This window comes from Mesitornis unicolor, unplaced genomic scaffold (assembly GCF_000695765.1).
Source record: "Mesitornis unicolor isolate BGI_N332 unplaced genomic scaffold, ASM69576v1 scaffold32212, whole genome shotgun sequence".
NCBI lineage: Eukaryota > Metazoa > Chordata > Aves > Mesitornithiformes > Mesitornithidae > Mesitornis > Mesitornis unicolor.
Window position 1 is genome coordinate 9,292 of NW_010171745.1, and position 19,207 is coordinate 28,498.

At 47.1% G+C, this 19,207-nt stretch overlaps 1 protein-coding gene across 1 annotated transcript; it reads left to right on the top strand.

Annotated features, from left to right (window-relative positions):
• Positions 1-4,970: 4,970 nt before the first annotated feature.
• On the top strand, positions 4,971-18,399 carry LOC104537308 (sphingosine-1-phosphate phosphatase 2-like; the record flags this gene model as incomplete). The annotated part of the gene is made up of 3 exons (XM_010180135.1): positions 4,971-5,129; positions 15,664-15,843; positions 18,310-18,399. Coding segments are annotated over 3 exons (429 nt in total), but the record flags the coding sequence as incomplete, so codon positions are not given.
• Positions 18,400-19,207: the final 808 nt, after the last annotated feature.

The window sequence follows — 19,207 nt, forward strand, 5'->3', positions numbered from 1 at the left end:
CAACAGCTTCCAGCCATCCCCAGTGCTGCTGGCAGACCTTCCTGAGAGTAAGGTCATCATGGCCTTCTTTTTGGCACTTTGAATGAATTAAGACACTGCCAAAATGCTACAGAGGTCTGCCTGACTTTAAACTCACTGCTTCTTCACCTGAGACCACAGAAAGCACTACGATTGCCTGGCTTGACGCTCGCACGCTGTAACATCTCACGCTACAATTGTCTTGCTTCAGCATCAAACGATGACTCAAGGCCATGTCCCCACTCATTCTGCCATTAGTGCAAGCCACTACAAATGCCTGCACGGCAGCTGCGAGTTGGACATTGCCTGTTTGTGTATGAGTCAACAAGCCCTTTCTGCTAACAGAGTTGGGCAGAACTTTATAGTGTTGAATCTCCTGTGATTTCTGTTCCTCTCCATCCCCGCATTTCTCAGGTTTCACTTAGCTTTAGGTGTCTCCCCAACAACAAGGACACGAAACCTGGACAACTCTTGTTAACTGGCTGCATCATGTTCTAGAGAGGGCAAAAAATGACTTGATTAAAAGTGCACGAGCAAGGCAGGAGGCTGCACATACACATGAGTTTGGCTGGGTGAGTTTTTTGTGTCTTGGGTTTCCCCGTGTGCATTTTGGGGACTCTGCTACTGCATTCCCCTCTGCTGTCTGACATCGCTGCAATGTCTTCCTTATGTCTGTATCCCTCCTTTGCTGCCTCCTCCATCACCTCACCACCAGTCCTGCACCCCAACAACCTCTCCCCGCAAGGGGCTCACAGCCACACCAAGGTCTCCCTCTGAAGCGCAGCCCCATTTTCCCAGCCACCCTGTTCTCTCATCCTGAAGCTGTGAGTTTCCAGCATTGGTGCTCCTGGGAAGGGGGGTGTGTAAATGCTGGAAATGTCACTGGCTGCTCTCAGCTGCTTGTTGGATGATCAGAAAACTCTGAAATTGTTTGACACTTAGCTGTGCAGCTGGATGGAAGAGCTGAAGTCTTTGATACCGTGGTTTTTGTCTTGTGTTATATTCCAGAATCTGATCACAGATACCTGATTTTCGGTTGTGACTTCATAGGTTGTTTTGTTAATTGGGTACAGTTAATAAACATAGAAGTGACTTGAAACCAACTGCTTGTACAGAATGCTGCAAAACTGAAGGGGTTTTTTCCCCACTGTTTATACTTCACATGGTACTGCACTGTGGGACTGAATTGTCTGATTTACATTGTCTCTGTGTACAGTGGCATCTCTGCAGGGATTTTTGGCTTTTTGTTTTCTTGTGCCTGGTCTTTGGCAGCTTCTCTAAATTTTGTGCACTTCTGCAACATAAAAGAAAAAAATCCTTAAAGTGAGAAGTATTGCAATGCATTAATGAGGGGCTTTGGGGGGGCAATTCTGAGCTTCTGTAAAGTGTTTTTGTTGGAAGGGAAGCAATGTAATGACTTCAGGAACTTTAATTAAAAGTTCACATCTCCTGATGGACCCAAAGTAATTGCGAGCTGAGAACAAAATGTTGGTTAATGGTGTCTCTGAGCCGTAGACGCCTGATGTTGCAAAGCTGGTCTCTAGAGACAGGGCTGGGAAAGCTGGCGCCTGTTCAGCACTTCTGTGGGAGAGATCCTACAGGAATTGGAAGGAGAGCGGTATCTTTACACAGATTTTTTTCTTCTCTTGTGTGGAATATACCTCTGTCTTAAAATACATTTAAGATCCATGACATTTGTGGTTCAGCTGCTATTCCTTTGCTGCAGCTGTGAAGTAAAGGCTAAATATTCTGTATGTGTAGACTGTCTGAAGCGATGGATTCGGCACTGGTGAGGCTGCACCTCGAGTGCTGTGTTCAGTTCTGGGCCCCTCACTGTAAGAAGGATGTGGAGATTCTGGAGCGTGTTCAGAGAAGAGCCACAAGGATGGGGAGGGCTCTGGAGAACAAGCCTGATGAGGAGCGGCTGAGGGAGCTGGGGTTGTTCAGCCTGGAGAAGAGAAGGCTGAGGGGAGACCTCATCCCCACCTACAACTGCCTCAAGGGAGCTTGTAGAGAGGTGGGTGCTGGTCTCTGCTCCCAGGTGATGGGGGATAGAACAAGGGGAAACGGCACCAAGCTGTGCCAAGGGAGGTTCAGGTTAGAGATAAGGAGGAAGTTCTTTACTGAGAGGGTCATCAGAAGCTGGAACAGGCTGCCCAGGGAGGTGGTGGAGTCACCATCCCTGGATGTGTTTAAAGAGCGGGTAGACGAGGTACTTAGGGATATGGTTTAGGGGGTAGACAGGAGCGGTTGGACGTGATGATCTCAGAGGTCTTTTCCAACCGAGCGATTCTGTGATTCCTGCTATGCTGTGCCATTGTACTGACGCCTCCTGAGAAGTCACCATGGTGGTGGTTTAGTCCATGCTGCTGGCCCTGTCATTACGGCCTGCAGGGAGGCTTTGGGGCTGCTGCCGTGCTCTGGGGGAGGCTGGGTGGGTGCTGGAGCAGTGCCGGGGCTGCATGCAGATCCTCGAGCGTGTGTGGGGCAGCACCTGGTGTGTGTGACCCACCCACGACCAGTTTGCAGACAGAAATGAGGATGGCCTAAACCAGCCATTTTCTGTGCCAGTCCTTCAGGTGAGTAGTGAACTTACAGAGACTCACATGAATGTGTGAGTCTTGGCATCTGAGCATTTCAGTTTTTTTCCAAATAGATACTTTATAGTTGATGAGAAGGGTCATTTGTGTGAAATTACCTGTCCTCTGTGTCTGCAGATGTTGTGCCTTATTACACCTTCCTTCTGAAATGTTCTTTAATTCCTGACTTTCTCTACAGGCTTAATTACTGCCCATTAAAACCTATCTGATCCAGACCAAGTAGTAATGGTGATGGATGGATGGAGGTGCTGACTCACTGAAAGTGCTTCAAAGGCTGTGGAAGGCATCAAGTCACTTCAGTACAATAAATATAAACACGTCAAAAAATCAGAGTTATTTAAAAGTAGAGAATGAGTAAACTTCTGAGAGTGTTAGAAGATGGTAAATGTTCACACAAATAATTGTCATGGCTTTTTCCTGCACTGGAGGTAGAATAAAAAGGGAAGGCAATTCACAAAGCACAGTAGTCTTTGCTTTCTGCAGAAATAATGGATATAAATAGTAAATGTGACCTAACTCTGGGCTCCAGCATCAGCACTGCAGCAACCGAACATGGACCTCTCATGGGCCACGGTACCAAGGTGCATGGGGTGGGCTTTCTGTAGTTGCAATGCTTTAGGATCACAGTGATTGAAACATCGCTTTTTTTAGTACTGTACACTACCTAAAAATGAAGTGGAGTGATTCTGTGCTACCTTACATGCCTGATGTGTGGCTGCTACCATCGTGTGTCACAGCTGGGATCTCTTTATCCACTGCCTCACACGTTGGGCTGCCCACAACTGCTGGTGTAGTGTTTAAAAAACCACAAAATCAGTGTTAAAAAACCAACCAACCAAGGAACCACAAACAAGTGTGTGTGATTTGATAGAGAAGGAAAAACACAAACAAAAAGAAAGGTTTTAAAAACCACATGGAAGGACTTGGCCCTACCTTCTGCCTTGAAATAACCAACTCCAGATTCCTTTTAGAACCTGAATTCCACCTCCCTCACCCACCCTGTCCCCCAGAACAGATTACTGGAACCAGAAAGTTTTATCCCTCATCCCATGAGGTTCCAAGTATAAAAGAGTTACCTTAGAGACATGTCTGATCATCTTTGATCAAAAGCACATGAGCACGTAATTCCTAATACATTGGAGATTGATGCTTAATTGAGGAATTAACGCTGCCAGCAGAGAGCTTTCTCTGGGGCGCTTTAAGTGTGGCCAAAGACCATTTCAGGCTCTCAGACAGAAGCATCAGAGTTGCTAATTGCACTGGGGGTGTTTTCTAATTGGCCTGTGAGGCCCAAGACACTGAAACGGATTGCTGTGTCATTCAGCCAGCTGTAGCAGGCTGCTGCATTATCACAGAGGGAAGCCAGAAACTCAGCTGTGACCTCTGTTACGAACCTATGAGGTGCAGCTTCTTTCCATCTTGCTTTTGTTGTCTTCATGCAGTTTGCCTCATCTCCATATTGACATTGGATAAGGGGGCTGGAGCTTCAAATGGCCTTTGCAATGGTTCACATGTCTAGGCTTTTTAGATGTTTCTCACATTTTCTCACTAGGATGTAGGATGAGAATTTCTCTCTGGTAGATTGGGCACACAGTTCAGTCCAAGCATAGTAGTTTTCCTCTTAGAAGAGTTTAGGAGCTTATGTCAAAGCTGTAACTTAACTTAGTGTGTCTCTGCTGAAACCTTCATGATTCCTTCTCAGCCCTCACCTTTAGGAAGATTTTTCTCATCTTTACACAGCCTATTTACGTATTTTATTTTTTTTCCCCTTTTGGGGAGATTGAGAGAGACTAGATTGGCTCCCTTGCTCCTGCCCCCAAATCAGTGGTCCTCTGCATATAGATCTCCTTTATTCTGAAGTGTACAGGAGTTTGAGTAAAATGTGACTCACTTGCATGTCACTCCTGCTGACGGGATGGGAGGCTTCTTAGTGGTGTACCAGTCCCAAATGCCAGTAATAGCAAACCTTAAGTCATGGCCTTAATAACGTACACTGTTGTGTGGCTCTCTTTATCTACAGATGCAGAAACTTCAACATTAATGTGTTTGGTACCCTCTTATGAAATATACTTGGTTTCTCTAGAGGAAAGACTGATCCAATCTCTTGAAAAATCTTTGTCGCTGTGACTGCCACCTTTAATTAGTTCGGATGGATTTCTGATCTTGCAGGAAATGCAGTTGAGCTATCACTATAGTCTTCATCTTAGTATAAAGATTGAACTTCATTTCTTGACACTTGTTCCAACAAATTACTTGGTTGAAGGGCTGGGAACTTGTAACAGTTGAAATATCTGAAATGTTTGATATAGTTTGCTGATTCACTAAAACTTTTTAAAATCCTCTCATTTCCAGGGTTGCATGCAGAAGTATGTTGTGAAGAACTACTTCTACTACTACTTGTTCAAGTTTTCAGCTGCTTTGGGTGAAGAGATTTTTTATATCACTTTCCTGCCGTTTACCTACTGGAACATAGATCACTCTGTGTCTAGAAGGATGATAATTGTTTGGTCTGTAAGTATTTCTATGACTGCCTTAAACATGTAGTTGTTAATTCTATAACTGTAGCAAATGAACATTTAAGAGTCAGAATAACCCTTCAAACAAACAAAATTCTTTCTACCGAACAAAAGCCAACGTTATTTAGACATGTAACTTGTGTGTTCAGGAAGCAGAGGTACTGCAACGTTGCGAGAGAAGGTGAGAGGTATCAACTGCTGCAGGGTGTCCCTTCATCCCTGTTACATCTTGGACTGACTGATTTTTTTCAGCCCAGTAACTGATTGAGCTGCTTTCGATAGGGTTTGCACAGAGTAGTTGGGAAAACATTTCCTTCCCGATGTGTCGTGGTATTTTAAGGGTCACTTTTCATCACGTTAGGAAATCTTTCTCTTATTCCAATTTGTCCTGTATAACCTCTTCATCTAGTTGTGGCTTAGTTGAAATCTATAAATCGAATAGGAAGAGGATGCACAGGCAGCAGTGAAATAAACAGGGTGCTTCTGCAGTCACTTCATAGCGGGGGGGAATCAGGTTCTCTGTTGAAGGCTATGACTTAAAAGCATTGATTTCTGTTGATACCACAGAACTCTCCAATTAACAGGCTTCAGCATCACTTCAGCTTTCACAAAATAATGAATTTCCATTCTGGCACTGAAAACCAGTAGATAACCAGACACTTTAATCTGGATTGTTTTGTCACTGCCGTTGCTCATCTTGGTATTGATCAGATCTTTGCTGCCCAAATAAGACCATTTTCAAACAAAGAAAGAAGGTAAGAAGCATCTCTGGCAGATGATAGACCCTGAAGGTTTAGTTGTCAATCTACATCGATTTAAGAAATTGAAGCTTAGTAAAAACTTGAATGTGATATCTAGTTTTGTTTTTTTACAGTGAAGCTTCTCCTTGACTTAATCAATTCTGGTTAACAATGTTCTGTCCTTTGTCCAAATAATATGGTGAGAAATAATAAAACCAATTTGAATTGGGTCACACACTTCAAATGCAGCCAGTGTTGGACAGAAGGCATCAGTTGTTTTATAAAGAGAACATGAAAAATAACTTGCAGATGAATTTTAGAAGTAGGCGGACATTGTATAATTAGAGCTGGGTTTTGGCCAGGAGTACACCTACTGCTTCTGGAGATGTGCCACAGAAGATGATAATTGGGAGTCACTGCCTTCTGGGTTTGCACATTGCTCAAAAAATGACTCTTTAATGCTCTTCGCATGCCTTTCTTGCTCGCCTTTACCTTGCATGGAGTCTGAGTACTGGCCTCATCTAGGCTGGCTTAATTAGATTATTCATGCATGTGATATTAAGATTATTTATTTTATTTTTCCAGTTTCTGAGGGAGTTGTGGAGTTGCATTTCATATGGAAAAGGGGAAAATGAGAGGCTGTTTTAAATATGCAGACTGGTGACAATCTGTAGTTTTAAGAACGCTTTCATTATATGTAATTGTGTAATGGCTAAAAATGTCTGTGCAGGCTATGTGTTAATGTTTAGGCCAGCTCAGCTGGGTGGTTTATTTGCTAGTGAGCAGGAATCGGCATCCACGGCACTGTAAGTGGTGTTGGTCTGTCTCGGACACCTCACTCGTGTACACAACAGCAGACTCTGCTCAGCTGCGTGGGAGATGCCGAGGTGTTCAACACGACAAAGCTGTGCTTTTAACTTACTGCAAAAGGCTCTTCCACAGCTGGGAAAGAAGCTGGTATTGAACGGAGAGCCCTAGGGAAAAGGTAATAGTAGTTCCCTTCTAATGTTGCTTGCGATGAAGAGTGGTTATTAGTGGGGCCCTTCAGCAGGGAAAGGGGCAGTGGACCAGCCAGGACCGTTTTGTGAGCCTGGCGCAGAGCACGTGGGTATGTAGGGAACATGTGCTGGTGAAACATGGTGGGGCAGGATGAGCTGTGATGGAGGGTTGGACCCCTGTGTGGGAGAAGTGGGCTTACCCTTGGGCACTGGAGGAACAGAAGTGGTATTGAGTGTGGCACTTCATGTCTTGTGCTGCTGGGGACTTCAACCCGAGTTTCTGCTGCAAATTGGAAATGACAGAGTCACGGTCCGAGGATGAATCAGGGCAGCTTCTTTAAAAAAATTAAAGCAGTATTAATGCTGTTTACAAGGCCTTCCTGCCTTCTTGTCTGTAATAGCTTATGCAGAGCCAGTCCACCCACGTTTGAGAAAGATAAATTCAAACTGGAGCAGGGCCAGGGATGATTAGGGAAGAGGCTATTTTCTGAGCAAAGACTGAAAGCTTAGATAAGTCTCCAACAAAATGAGGCTGGAGAGAAAATGGGGCTGGCTGTCAACACGAGGGGAAGGAAGGAGCTGCTTAAAATAAAGGTACTGCCATGAGAAGAAGCATGCATAAGAGCTATAAATAAGCAAAGTTGAAGCCAAAGGTTGTGAAATAGCTCTAGAAGGATGAAGGACAGTAAGAAAAATTACAGAGAGAGTTGAGTTCAGTAGCAGCAGAGGGGTGGGCTGGGATGTCTTCTCCAGTCTTGGGTCCCCAAAACTATCTGCACCTGGTTTTCTGTTCAGCTGGATGGTCCTGGGAAATGCTGGCTGTGGTCACATCCAGGTGCCTTTGGAGCTCGAAGCGGCACTGTGCTTCCACATATTCACCTTATATGTGTAGGCTTTACCTTTCCCTTCATGGATAGATGAGAGAAATAACTGCCTGAAACCTCCAAACGTGACACTGGATCAATGCTGAAGGTACCCTGATGTCTTTGCTTCCCTTCTTCAGCTCTTTGAAGTGAATGCTCTTGAATCTGCCCAGACGAGGCTTTGATACCTGTGACCCTTGCCTCTTCAACCAGGAAGTGCAGAGATGAAAAATAACTTCACGTGAACCAGCCCTCAAATGTACTTTCAATTTACTGCACATATCAGCTCAAGCGGGGCAAGCTCAGTTTGTTTTTTTAATCTCTGCAGCCTTTCAGGTTTGAAAGCTTTATTTTGGTGTGGGATTTCAGCTTGGTAAAAAAAAAATATAGTTACAGTTTCTGCTTGCCATTCGGCATGCTTGGAAATTTGTTTTTTTTTCAGAGTGTGTGGACATAAAATGTTCCCAGACCTCTTTTAAGCCTAGAATAACTTTAATTAGTACAACATAAATGAGAACTGGCCAGCATGGGCTGTGTCGGGTCAGGTGTGGAGCTGGCTGGTAAGTGATGAGCTCAGGTGGAGGTGGCGTTGCAAAAGGCAGGCAGAGTTTGGATGGCCAGCAGTGTCAGGTGGGTGCCTGCTGGGCTGCAGGTGCCCTCCAGGCTCCTCAAGCAGTGCTGGGCACGGGCATCTTCAGCACATCTGTGGAGATCCTGAGTCTGGATCCGTGGCAATTCAGTTTCCCATCTTGCTTTTCAGAGGACCAGTTTTCCCAAGGCTGCTGGCAGTTTGTGACTCGGGAATGCTGAGCTCTGACGCTGCCTTCCAATGAAACCAGGAGTTTGGTAACCAGAAGGAATTTACTGATGGTGCCACGACGTTACTGTGTGGCGGCTGAAGCCCTGGATTCTGCTTTGAAAACACACTTTGCAGAAAACTTTGGGTTTATTAGTTCTCACGTGTTTGTTAGTTTTTGTGCTTTTGCAATGTTCCACTGAAACAAGCTCAGAAAGCTGACAAACACAGTCACTTGAAAGTCAGACTCTTCGAAGTGCCACATATTATACTGCATAAAAACATGTAAGATGGGCATGTGTGTAACTACAAAGTGTCAGAATACAAAAATTAATGGTCCATAAAAGAAAATGCCATGCGCGAGATGATAAAATGTTGACCGAAAGGTAATATTGCATGTGCTGGTAGTGTACTCTGCCCTTGAAGAAAAAGTGCCAGTGAGGCTTTCATAAGTGAGACCAGCTGGGAATAGTTAAAGGTGAAGTTTAAATAAAACTTTAAAAAGTTTAAACCTTTTGTATTTCACTAGAACTACAAGGTGTTAACAGTTTCCGAGCTTTAGGTGTTAGATGATAAACCGGATCACTGCGAGAGCAGTTTTTCCTGCTACTTAGGATATTATAAGAGATAATTTCTCTTATTTAGATCCATCATAAGACAGTCATCTATCTTACAGGTTTGGCTGAAAACTTTTTACAAACAGAGGGAACATCTGAGGATGTTGGTCAGTTATACCTCTGGAGGCACAGTCTTCATGTTATGGTTTTGTTTTTCTGAAGTCTGACTTGAGAGAGCTAAAGTCCTCCCTCATATATATGTGCATATATATATATATAAAATTAATTTTTTTAAGAAGCTGTCTGTGCTGTCTCTTCCCACCTCCTGTCCCCTGCTGCCCCTGGCCATGGGACACACACTGTGCTGCTGTTCACTGCTGTGTGTAACGCTGCTTGTTGTGGCCAGGAGACCTCCTTCGTGGATGTGCTTCTCACATCATGGCTGGGACAACTCGAGTGTTTGAGCCCAATGTGACCTTGAACATCTCATTGCACCTGACCAAATCCTTGGCCAATGTTGTGTAAAGTTCCTGCACAGCTGACACAATTGAGGCGTTTCCTAGCAAGCAATAATGATGCTGGAGATGCCAGATCCCAGAGCTCTCCTAGCCAGCTGCTCTCTCCTGTAAAAGCACGTGTGCTGCAAGAAGGTGCCCAGATTCACAATTGCCATCTCTGCATGGGGGAAACAGCTGGGTGGCTTGGGGCAGTGAGGGGGAGCAATTGGAGGGTGGCTGGAGGTGCCAGAGGCTCCTCTGTTCTGTGGGGCTTCCTCCACCTGGGCTGCCACCAGGGCAAAAGGCCAGCAGTGCTGCTCAGTGATTTTCATGGTTATCTCCCTGAAGCCAAACCTTAGTTCTTGGCGTTGGCTTGGAGGTAGGAGGAGCATCTCCAGAAGAGCCTACTCTTCCTCGCTGTGCTCCTCTTTGCCAGCTCATAGCTGTCACAGTGTTTATCTGCTCCTTTGAGCCTCAGCTGGGGGTGCTGCGAACAGACGCTGTGAGTGGTGCAGCCTGGATGCTTGGTTTCATTTCTGTGTGATGAATCAAAGGCATGCCTGCCTTGGCAACAACAAAAAATAGCTGGCACTTTCAGGATGCAGTTTTTACTTCTCCTTGATGAATCTCCTGCAAATGCCAGTTTATTAATAGTGCATCCTTATTTTTGCCCCCTCTTTCCAGCGTTCCTGATGTGCTCTGTCACTCATATCAGCACACAGTGGTTGTGATAAAGAGAAAAGCACCATCCTTTTCAAACTGTAAATTTTCTTTCTGGGAAGGAGACAAACACCATTGGAGTGCAGGATTTCTAAAGGCAGGTTATAGAGTTTCTGCTTTGGAGCCAACACAGCAATTTCAAAGTCAGGCTGCCACGGCGTGAGTGTTGGGGAAGAAGTCGCCAATGTTATTTGACCCCATGTCTTCTCTAGAATTTCATCTTGTCCTTTTGAGAGATCAATAGCACAGACAGGAGAGCTACAAAATCCGAAGTTGAAAATAAATATGTTCTGGCTCACCTTTTGTTAGCTGAAATATTACAGAATGCAGAAAGAATTGTTCCTCCTAACCTTCACAAACCTGTGGAGCAGCTGGGGGTGTCCGTCCCCATGCAGAGGCTGTGGCAGGGGGTGAGGCTGTGCCATGCAGCCCAGCTGCAGCACTGGGCCTGTCTCCTAAAACCCACCAGACCCAGGGTCTGGGCAGCTGCCAGGTAAATGTTCCAAAGGGGGAGTTGCACCTTGAGGCACCAGCCCTGGGCCTCTGCATGCAGAGCTGGCTTGGCTGTGTGTGTCTGTGTGCCTTCACACGTACCTGCACTGTGGTGGTAAACCTGTGCACAGCCCATGTCCTGCCACTTAACTGCTGCCCACAGCGACCACGAGAGTAGTGAGGGAAAACTATTGACAATGCCAGGCAACACCTTCAGAGGAGCAAACCCACTTCTGTAGTTACTGAAGCAATACCAGAGTTATACGAATATCAAGGAGCCAGGTCACATTATGGGACTCTGATGCCCACAGGGAGGGGAACAGCCCCTTACCTCAGAGGGTGCCCCCACAGATGTTGGGGCAGATATGCTGGCACCTGGACCGATGTGGATGCCAGTGCCTTGAGTTTGATTTATCATTGTTTACTAAAGCAAGATCTTTTAAAACACAAAGATAGATTTGTCATGTTTGCCGCAGTGCAAAGCCTCAGGTGAGGATGTATTTTTAGAGATGGACCAAGTATATGACTCAGAGCAAGTCAGAGGTAAAAGGCTGTTGCGCTGCTATAGCAACTGCTAATTGCATTCATGTAGTAAAATGTGATGCTGTTGACCCATAGAGGCAATAAAACTTTCCCTTTCCTTCACCTGATGCCTTGGCTGTAAAGGATTGCCTTTACCCCCACGCAGCCCAGGCCACGCCAGCAGTACCGGTGGGCACCAGAGTCTGAGGAAAGTCTTGTTTTAAAGTTGCTTACAGCAGTACAGAAGAATTCTCTGTGTGGGAAAGAAGTGTGTAAAATGAGTAAGGAGTCTTTACCCAGGTAATTTTTAAATGCTTTTTGCATTTGTTGTAAAGATTTAATTCGGAAGGCTTCAGAGTCATCTGCATAGCACTGGAAATTGAGAACATCCCAAACTGAATAATGGTGGTGTGGGCAGGGGGTTAGAAAGATGCCCTCGTGTGTCAGGGTTGCTGCCTTGGCCCCTGTGTGTGGTTATAACTGTGGGATGCTGGGAGGGACAGCAGCTCTGGCACTGCCTGTGCCGCATGGTGCTCCCAGCACGGCCTCGGTGTGCTGAGCTGGTGTGGTAGCACCTGGCAATGCAGTAACAGCAGAGACTGGGTCAATTCTGAGTGGATCAGGGTAGCTGTACCCCAGATTGCAAGTGTGGCTCAAGTAAGCCAGGCTGCATACTGCTTCACCATGGGGCTGAGCAAGGCGTGAGTGACCTGTTCCCTTGTAGCACAGGGCAGGAGCCCTTGGGAGGAAAAGCCTCACCAAGCCCTGGGCTCTCCTCTGCCTGCAAATGCAGCTCATGGGTTCAGCCGCACAAATAAAGCACTCGGTTTGTGTTTCACCGAGGCAGGGCAGGGGATGCGGCAGCCAGCCAGGGAGCTCCAGGGGCAGGGGACAGCCCTCAGCTATGGGCCATGTCCATGGGGCTTTGTAAGAAGGGACTGGGGGGATGCGTTTTATTTCCTGCATCTCCAGCTGGTGCTGCCGTGTCACTGTCGAGTGATGCTGCAAATATTAGAGAGCTGATACCATTTCCTGAGGCTCTTTATCGTGGCAGCAGTATGTGAGCAGCTTTTCCTTACCTGTGTGTGTGCACACACCTCAATACAGAAGGGAAAGCAGCGTTGCCCTGCGTTACACATGTGCACGGTGGTTGTTAGTGACCCCTTCACCACACCTTTTCTCCTGTGCCATGGCCCACCTTGCTTTTGCCATCCTTCCTTTCATTGTGGCATTTGTCACCATGGCAGCTTGTAGGACTGGCAAATACAGAGGTAGAGCAGAGACCCTTTGCTTCCCCTGACAGGGCACTCCCGGGGGAAGTGTGGTGTGGTAGTTTCTGCCCAGGCTTAATTTGTTTCCAGGGCCTTGAAAGAGCTTGGCATTGCACAAATAGGTAATTCAAGTCAAGTGTAGGTGAGGCTTAGTTCAGTGTTGCTTTTTAGCCTGTCCCTCACACTCACCTCTCTATCTCCCTTCTCCTTCTTTCCAGTGGTTTCAGTGCTTATGGCTGGCAGTGTTTGTTACAGGGGTTTTCTCATCTGCTAGGTTGAAAAAAGCTGGTAACAGGCTAAAACTTTCAAGCTGCTTGTTTTTCTTTCCTGGGAATGTTAGAGAGTAAACTCAAAATGACAGAGAAATAAAGTCAGTAAGACAATGAAATGTGGCTTAAGAGAGAATATACCACTTAACCAAGGCAGATGCCATCCTCAGATGAGTGTTGCAGTAGAGTGCAATTCAGATGTATCCTGCAATTAAATATATTGCTGCATGTTTCTGCACAACACTTGTCACGCAGTGACCACATCTACAGTGGCCTCCTACCTTTTTTTTTTCCCCTCTTTTTCTTTTCCTGTTTGTGCCTGGTGCACTCACAGGGGCATTGCCCTCGATCACCAGCTGCGGGCTGGCTGGTGCTCTGGGTTGGGGAGGGATGTGCAGCTCCCAGCTGGGTCGTCTCCAGGAGCTGTGGGCTCTTTGCCGTGCTGCGAGCTGAGGAGCCCGCATGGTGCCTGAGCAACCCTGGACTCCTCCAACTGCTTGCAAGCAGCGTGGGGAAGGCAGCCGGCCCCGATCAACACCTTTGCTGGGTGGCTTTTAGCAGTGGTGCACTTGTCGTCTTTCGTCTTCTCGGGGAAACCTGCCAGTTCAGCTGATGGGGGATGTTTTATTGCACTCACAACTGCCAAATAATCCAGGGTGTTGTGTGTAAAACTATGTGCACGGGACCCAGATAAGCTGAAGGCAAAGGTCTGGTGCTTCAGAGATCGGTGCTTAGTCTGAACATATTCTGGACTCCGCTTCATGTTTTATGGAGGTTGTCTCACTTCTTGTTGCTGTGCATGCTTGTACAACGTGTTTTTAAAAAATAGAAGAGTCAAAATTTAATCTGGACTGCCAGGAAGGAAGGTGTTGTGAGGATGCCTGGTATTTTTGCTTACCCGTACCCCCTCCAGCATTCAGCCTGCTTTTCACCGTCAGAGAAGTCCTAGCATAGCCTTCATTTCAAAGATGACTCATTTCCCTTTCTGTAATACTCCTACATACTAGTGCTAATAATACTTCTACAAGTGGAAGTCGTTATTATAGAGGACTGCTGATAAACTGGCTTGTCCTACCTTGCCTTTCAGATGCTATCACAAACAGTGGCCTCAGTGTTTGCTGTTCTGTCAGAGAGAGTGATTTTGTTTTCAACCCTGGAATTCAATTCACTTCCAAAGATGTGCCTGCATCCATTTGGAAACTGCTGGCATTAGCCAAAATAGTGCACGCAGTGGTTTCTTTAAGCTGCTTCTTCCTCAAGCCGTTGTTTGCCGTGAGGAGTGCAGGGCAAGGTGTTTGCTGACTGCCCTGTGCCACGTCCATCAGGGTGCAGTGGGAGCAGCCAGGCGTGCCGCAGGTAGTGCCGATAATGAGGCGGTGATGTGATTCACGTGATGAGGGATAAAGGACGCAGAGGCACCAGCAGCCACTATTCCAGGCTCTGGTGCTGGCTGTAAGCCTAGCGCTCGCCATGGCATGGGCTTTGCTGAGGAGAGGGGATGAAGGAACATCACAGTTTGGCTTTTTCCTGGTCCTGATTTGCTAATCCTGATGTCTTTCTTCTAATGTGGCTGGTGGGAGAGAAAGGGGTGCAATGTTGCTGATGACAAATATGGCAGCAGATGATCGTGTTCCTGTTCTGGCATATGGCGAACACCAGCGTGGATGGATGTAGGATGTTATTTTAAGCCGCCTCCTTTGCCAGTGGAAGCGTGAGAAGCAGAAGAGTGAGCCGTCTCGCGCAGCAGCTGAGCTTCCATGGCAGATGCCAGTTAACCTGATTTTTGTATTTAAAAAAAAAAAAGAAAAGAAAAAAGGTTTGGTTTCTTTCATAGCGCTTGCTTTGTCTATGTCTGACTGCACTATCCAAAGGGAGGAGGATGGCAACAGAAAGCAAATACACCCCGCAGGGACAGCCTGGCTGATTTTCGTTCACATCCTCCTCACTGTGGATGCTGAGAGCCTGTTGCCTTTGGGAAGGGAGTGCTGAGAAGCAGAGGGTATCAGCACAGTGGGTGCTGCTGCTGGATGGGCTGCACCTCTTAGGGCTGCTGGTTAGCTTTGCCTCTTCTTCCCATTGCTACTGCTTGCAGGGACCTGAGAATGCAACAATTCCCCTCAAAAATCACTGTGTTGCAGTGCTCTGTAGCTAATTAATGGAGCCCTTGATTGTGTCCCAAGCAGTGCACAGAAGCCCTGTGTTGCTGGGGAGTTCGAACTGGTGCTTCATGCTGCTCATCCAGTTTCTCTCTGTTGCCTCCCTCCATCCCCAGGGATGCCGAGGTTGTTGTTGAATTCCCGTCACTGGTGGGGTGTCCTGGCACAGCTCCTGCAGCGCCGTGTGTGGTGGGTGGACTGGGAGCTGCTGGTGCTGCCCTTGGAGAGTTGCTGCGTGGAGCTGGGAGGGATGCGGCTGGGCAAGGCGGTGATTTGAAGGTGGTTGAGGAAAAAATTCTCTTACAACTGTTTGATTTGCAGGAGAAGGGTTGTAAGGTATAGGGAGGAAACCTAAACTTCTCTGGTGTGGGGTGGGAGCTAGCTGTCCATCTCACACCACCCTGCATTGATGCATCTCTTCAGGGATGCTCCCACTTCTGATCAGGTTACAACATGGTGCAGTAAAACTGCCACATCCTTTGCTGACCAGGATAATGGAAAATCCATTAATAATTCAGGGGAAAAAAATTCTACACTTGGGGTGGTGGATTTTACAGGAAAAAGCAGGGAAATAGAGGTGGTTCTTGGGTGGGCTGAGTAGGGATTGCCCGTGCTGACTGACAGCCCTGTGGCCTTTCCTCTCCCCAGATAGTGATGTACATAGGGCAGGTCTCCAAGGACATCCTGAAGTGGCCCCGGCCCCTCTCGCCACCTGTTGTCAAGCTGGAAATGCGGACAGATGCGGAGTACGGGATGCCTTCCACCCACGCCATGGCGGCCACCGCCATCTCCTTCTCCTTTCTCATCGCAACCGTGAACCAGTACAAGGTAGGGGGTACAGAAAGAAAAAAAAACAAACCAAAAACCAAAACGAAGTAGAAAAAGGAAAAGCACGTGTGTGCTTCTAGCAAGCTGCAGAAAACTAGCAAATCCAAAGCTGTCGCCACTTCCAGAGGAGCTCTGTATTTATTTTCAGACATGTGTTTCTACCTGTAGTTACCCGTAGCTGGCCAGTAATAGACACAAGAAGAAATTTAGCAGAAATGTCCTTTCTTTAGCCCGAGCCCCGCTCAGAGCCGCAGGAGTGCTGCACTGCCCTGCAGTGGTTTGGCAGGTTCGCTGTGTGTTCGCGTGTGGGGTGACCATGGAGGGAGCTGCGGTGCTGCTGCGAAAGATGCCCAGTGTTAGCGTTTTGGGGTCACCTCACACCTGCCAAGCTGACACTGTACACTGGGAAACGCCGGCTCCCAGGGAGACCAAGGGGGCTCTGTGTCACCTGGTTGTTGTGTGATGCAAGAAAAGCACCCTTGGAAATCCTCTGGCTCTGACCTGGGTTAGGTTAACAGCATGCAGCACAATTTGAGAGCCTGTTTGTCAGTGCAGCAACAGCAGCTTCACTGTGCTGGAGCTGTAGGCTGCCTGGGGAGATCTTATAATTATTTTGTTGTCAGCCTTTTATCTTTCTAAAAGGTTTATTTCCCAGAAGCGAATTTCTCCGTTATTATTATTTTTGTTTAATTTTATGAATCCAAACGTGTTTCCTGTACTCTAGTAATAATAACTTCCTGGCTGCATCGTTTTTAAGTGTGTTTCTCAGCCCTCCCAAGTGTATTTCCAAGATAAACCCCGTGTAACCGCAGTGCGGTGGGGGGGTCCTCCCTGTGGTGCCAGCTTGTGTGCAAGGACTAAAGGTGACCACCCATTTGATGGATGGTGCTGTGTCCTGGGACTGTAACCCATGGAAATGGAGATCTCCGAGTGGCACTGAGATCTCTGAATTAATTCAGCTTCCAGACTCATCTGGTCCCAGCTGTGAAGCAGTGGGCTTTGCTCTTGCCCACAGCACCGGGATGAGTGAGCAGGCAGTGGTGCCCTCTCCTGCTCTCTGGTAGTTGTATGGTAACTGGTCAGAGCAGCTTAGCAGTGGGATGGGGATGGGGAGGAGGAGCCCTAAGATGGGATATTTGTCAGCCCTGGAAGGCCAGCTCCATCCCATGCGTCAAATCTGCCAAAAAGACCTGGTCAGCAGCACTTCTCATCTTCCTCGATAGATGAGCTACCAGTGGGACCCGCAGCTCGTCATGGTCTGTCTTGTGCTTCTTGGGAACTCCATGAAACAACAAAGCTGCTGCAAAATATTTAAATGATCTAATTGCCTCTATTAAGAAGGAAAAATGTACCAGTACATTATGCTGCTATCTTCTAAAGCTGCCCTAGTCATCAATTACCGAGCTGGACTAGCTCCCAGGCTGCCTGCTAAGGGTGGAATAAAACGAGCGTAAATCCTTCAAAGGCTTAGAGAAGTGAGGAAAAAGCAGTGTTTTATGAACTGGGAGTGACATCTGCAGCTGGGTCTGAGCTCTCTATTTTGGAGCTAGAGTGCACCGGGGGAAAGGGTCAGAAGGGTTGCTATGCTTAAAATTTCCACAGAAGCATTTTTGCGGTGACCTATGGCCACCCTGGTCAGTCATCAGTCTCTCAGCAGTAGATGGGGACTTTGTGTCAAATCAGGTGAATCAATTTCATTTATTTATATTTTGGGTTGGTTTATTTTTTAAAGAAAAACATCCTTTACGGACTGAAAGGAGTCCACCAGCCCTCTTGGTTTCAGGATTTGAATGGTTTGGCTTAAGGGCTAATATGTTAAGCTTATTCTTTACTAAATGTGTGGGGTTTTTTTCCTTTTTAAATGTCGATTTATCTCAACGCTTCTTTCTGTGTTCATAGGCAACTCAAGGAGGGTATTGAGCAAAACCAGCTTCATAAGAAGATTATTAAACCATAAGTGTCACAGGGAAGAGCAGTCCTGACTGCTCTAATAGCTGAGCTGTGGTTTCAGCCCAGGCATTGATTTTTCCCTCACAGCCTGCTGCCCCAGGGCTACTGGCCACGCTTCTGGTCAGGCTCTGTGGCTGTCATGTGCCCTGTAGGTGAGCTGAGACTGCAGTTCAGCCTTGGGCATCGCTTGTGCCTTTTTTCCTTAAGGTCTTTAGCACTAACGTGGAATTTGCAGGTGGATGTGGTGGGGGAAATCTCTGCAAATAAAGTCTATTTGCCAGGTTTTCCCACACACCTTCACAAAAATGGGCACCACAGATAACAAAATGACCTTCCAGCAGGATTGCACTTTGGCCGATGCAAGGTCTTTGGGAAAGTACAGCTCGCCATCCGCTTCCCAACGTGAGATCCTTACATCAGTCTGGGTGCTTAGCTGGTTTATTTCTGATATATACTGATGCTAAAGTGGATAATGCTGTAATGTGTGTATTTCACCCCCCTCTCTCCTTCTTTCAGTATCCGTTCGAGCTAGGCCTGGTAGCAGCGTTCGTGTTTTCGACACTGGTGTGCCTCAGCCGGCTCTACACGGGGATGCACTCAGTCCTGGTAAGGATGCCCTGCGCCGCCCCGCGCCAGCCCTGCCTCCAGCTCTGCTTTCCTACAGCCATTCCCATCTCCCGCTCTCGGAGCAACACGTGTCCTGCCTTGGCTGTGCTGCTGCAGGAAAGGAATACAGGAGTCGTGCCGCTACATTTCAGGCTGTACATTCAAAGGCAGCTGTGAGGAAAGCCTCGGGCAGTCGCTATTTGAGCCTGCAGGGGAAGCGCTTGCTGCACTGGGGAATCAGCGGCGCGCGTGGGCTGCGGAGCCGGGTGAGGTCGGGGTGGCACCTGAACTGCAGTGCTCTATTTTGTAATTTTAATTGTGAGGAATTCACTTGGGCAACTGACGCTGCTCCTTAGCCAAGCTTTTTGTGCAATAGTATCACTGCTGTCAGCGAGAAATGCTCAGGGCTGGGTTAGCCTGGGAGTGTCAGGGCAGGGATGGCGGGTGGGCGAGAATAGAGGAGGTGGCAAAACGTGTGGAGTGAGCTGCCCTGGGGGGACAAGAGGGCAGCGTGTCTCCTCTTACCACACAGAGTAAAATCGGTGAAAAAAATATTATGACAAGCTTCTGGTTTTTAGCTGGTAGGAAATTAATTCTCGAAGAATTGAGGTGCACAAATATTTTGTGTGAAAGTAATCATAAAATATCTGTGACTTTATATGACAGACTTGTTGGGTGCAGTTGTTTAGAGATGTCAGCCCTGCTTTTGGACTAGATTTCAGTGTGACTTTGGTTAGACACTGGCTCCTTCCTGAGGAGAGGAAATGTTCCTGATCTGTTACGTGTAGTGGTCGGAGGGATGGTCCAG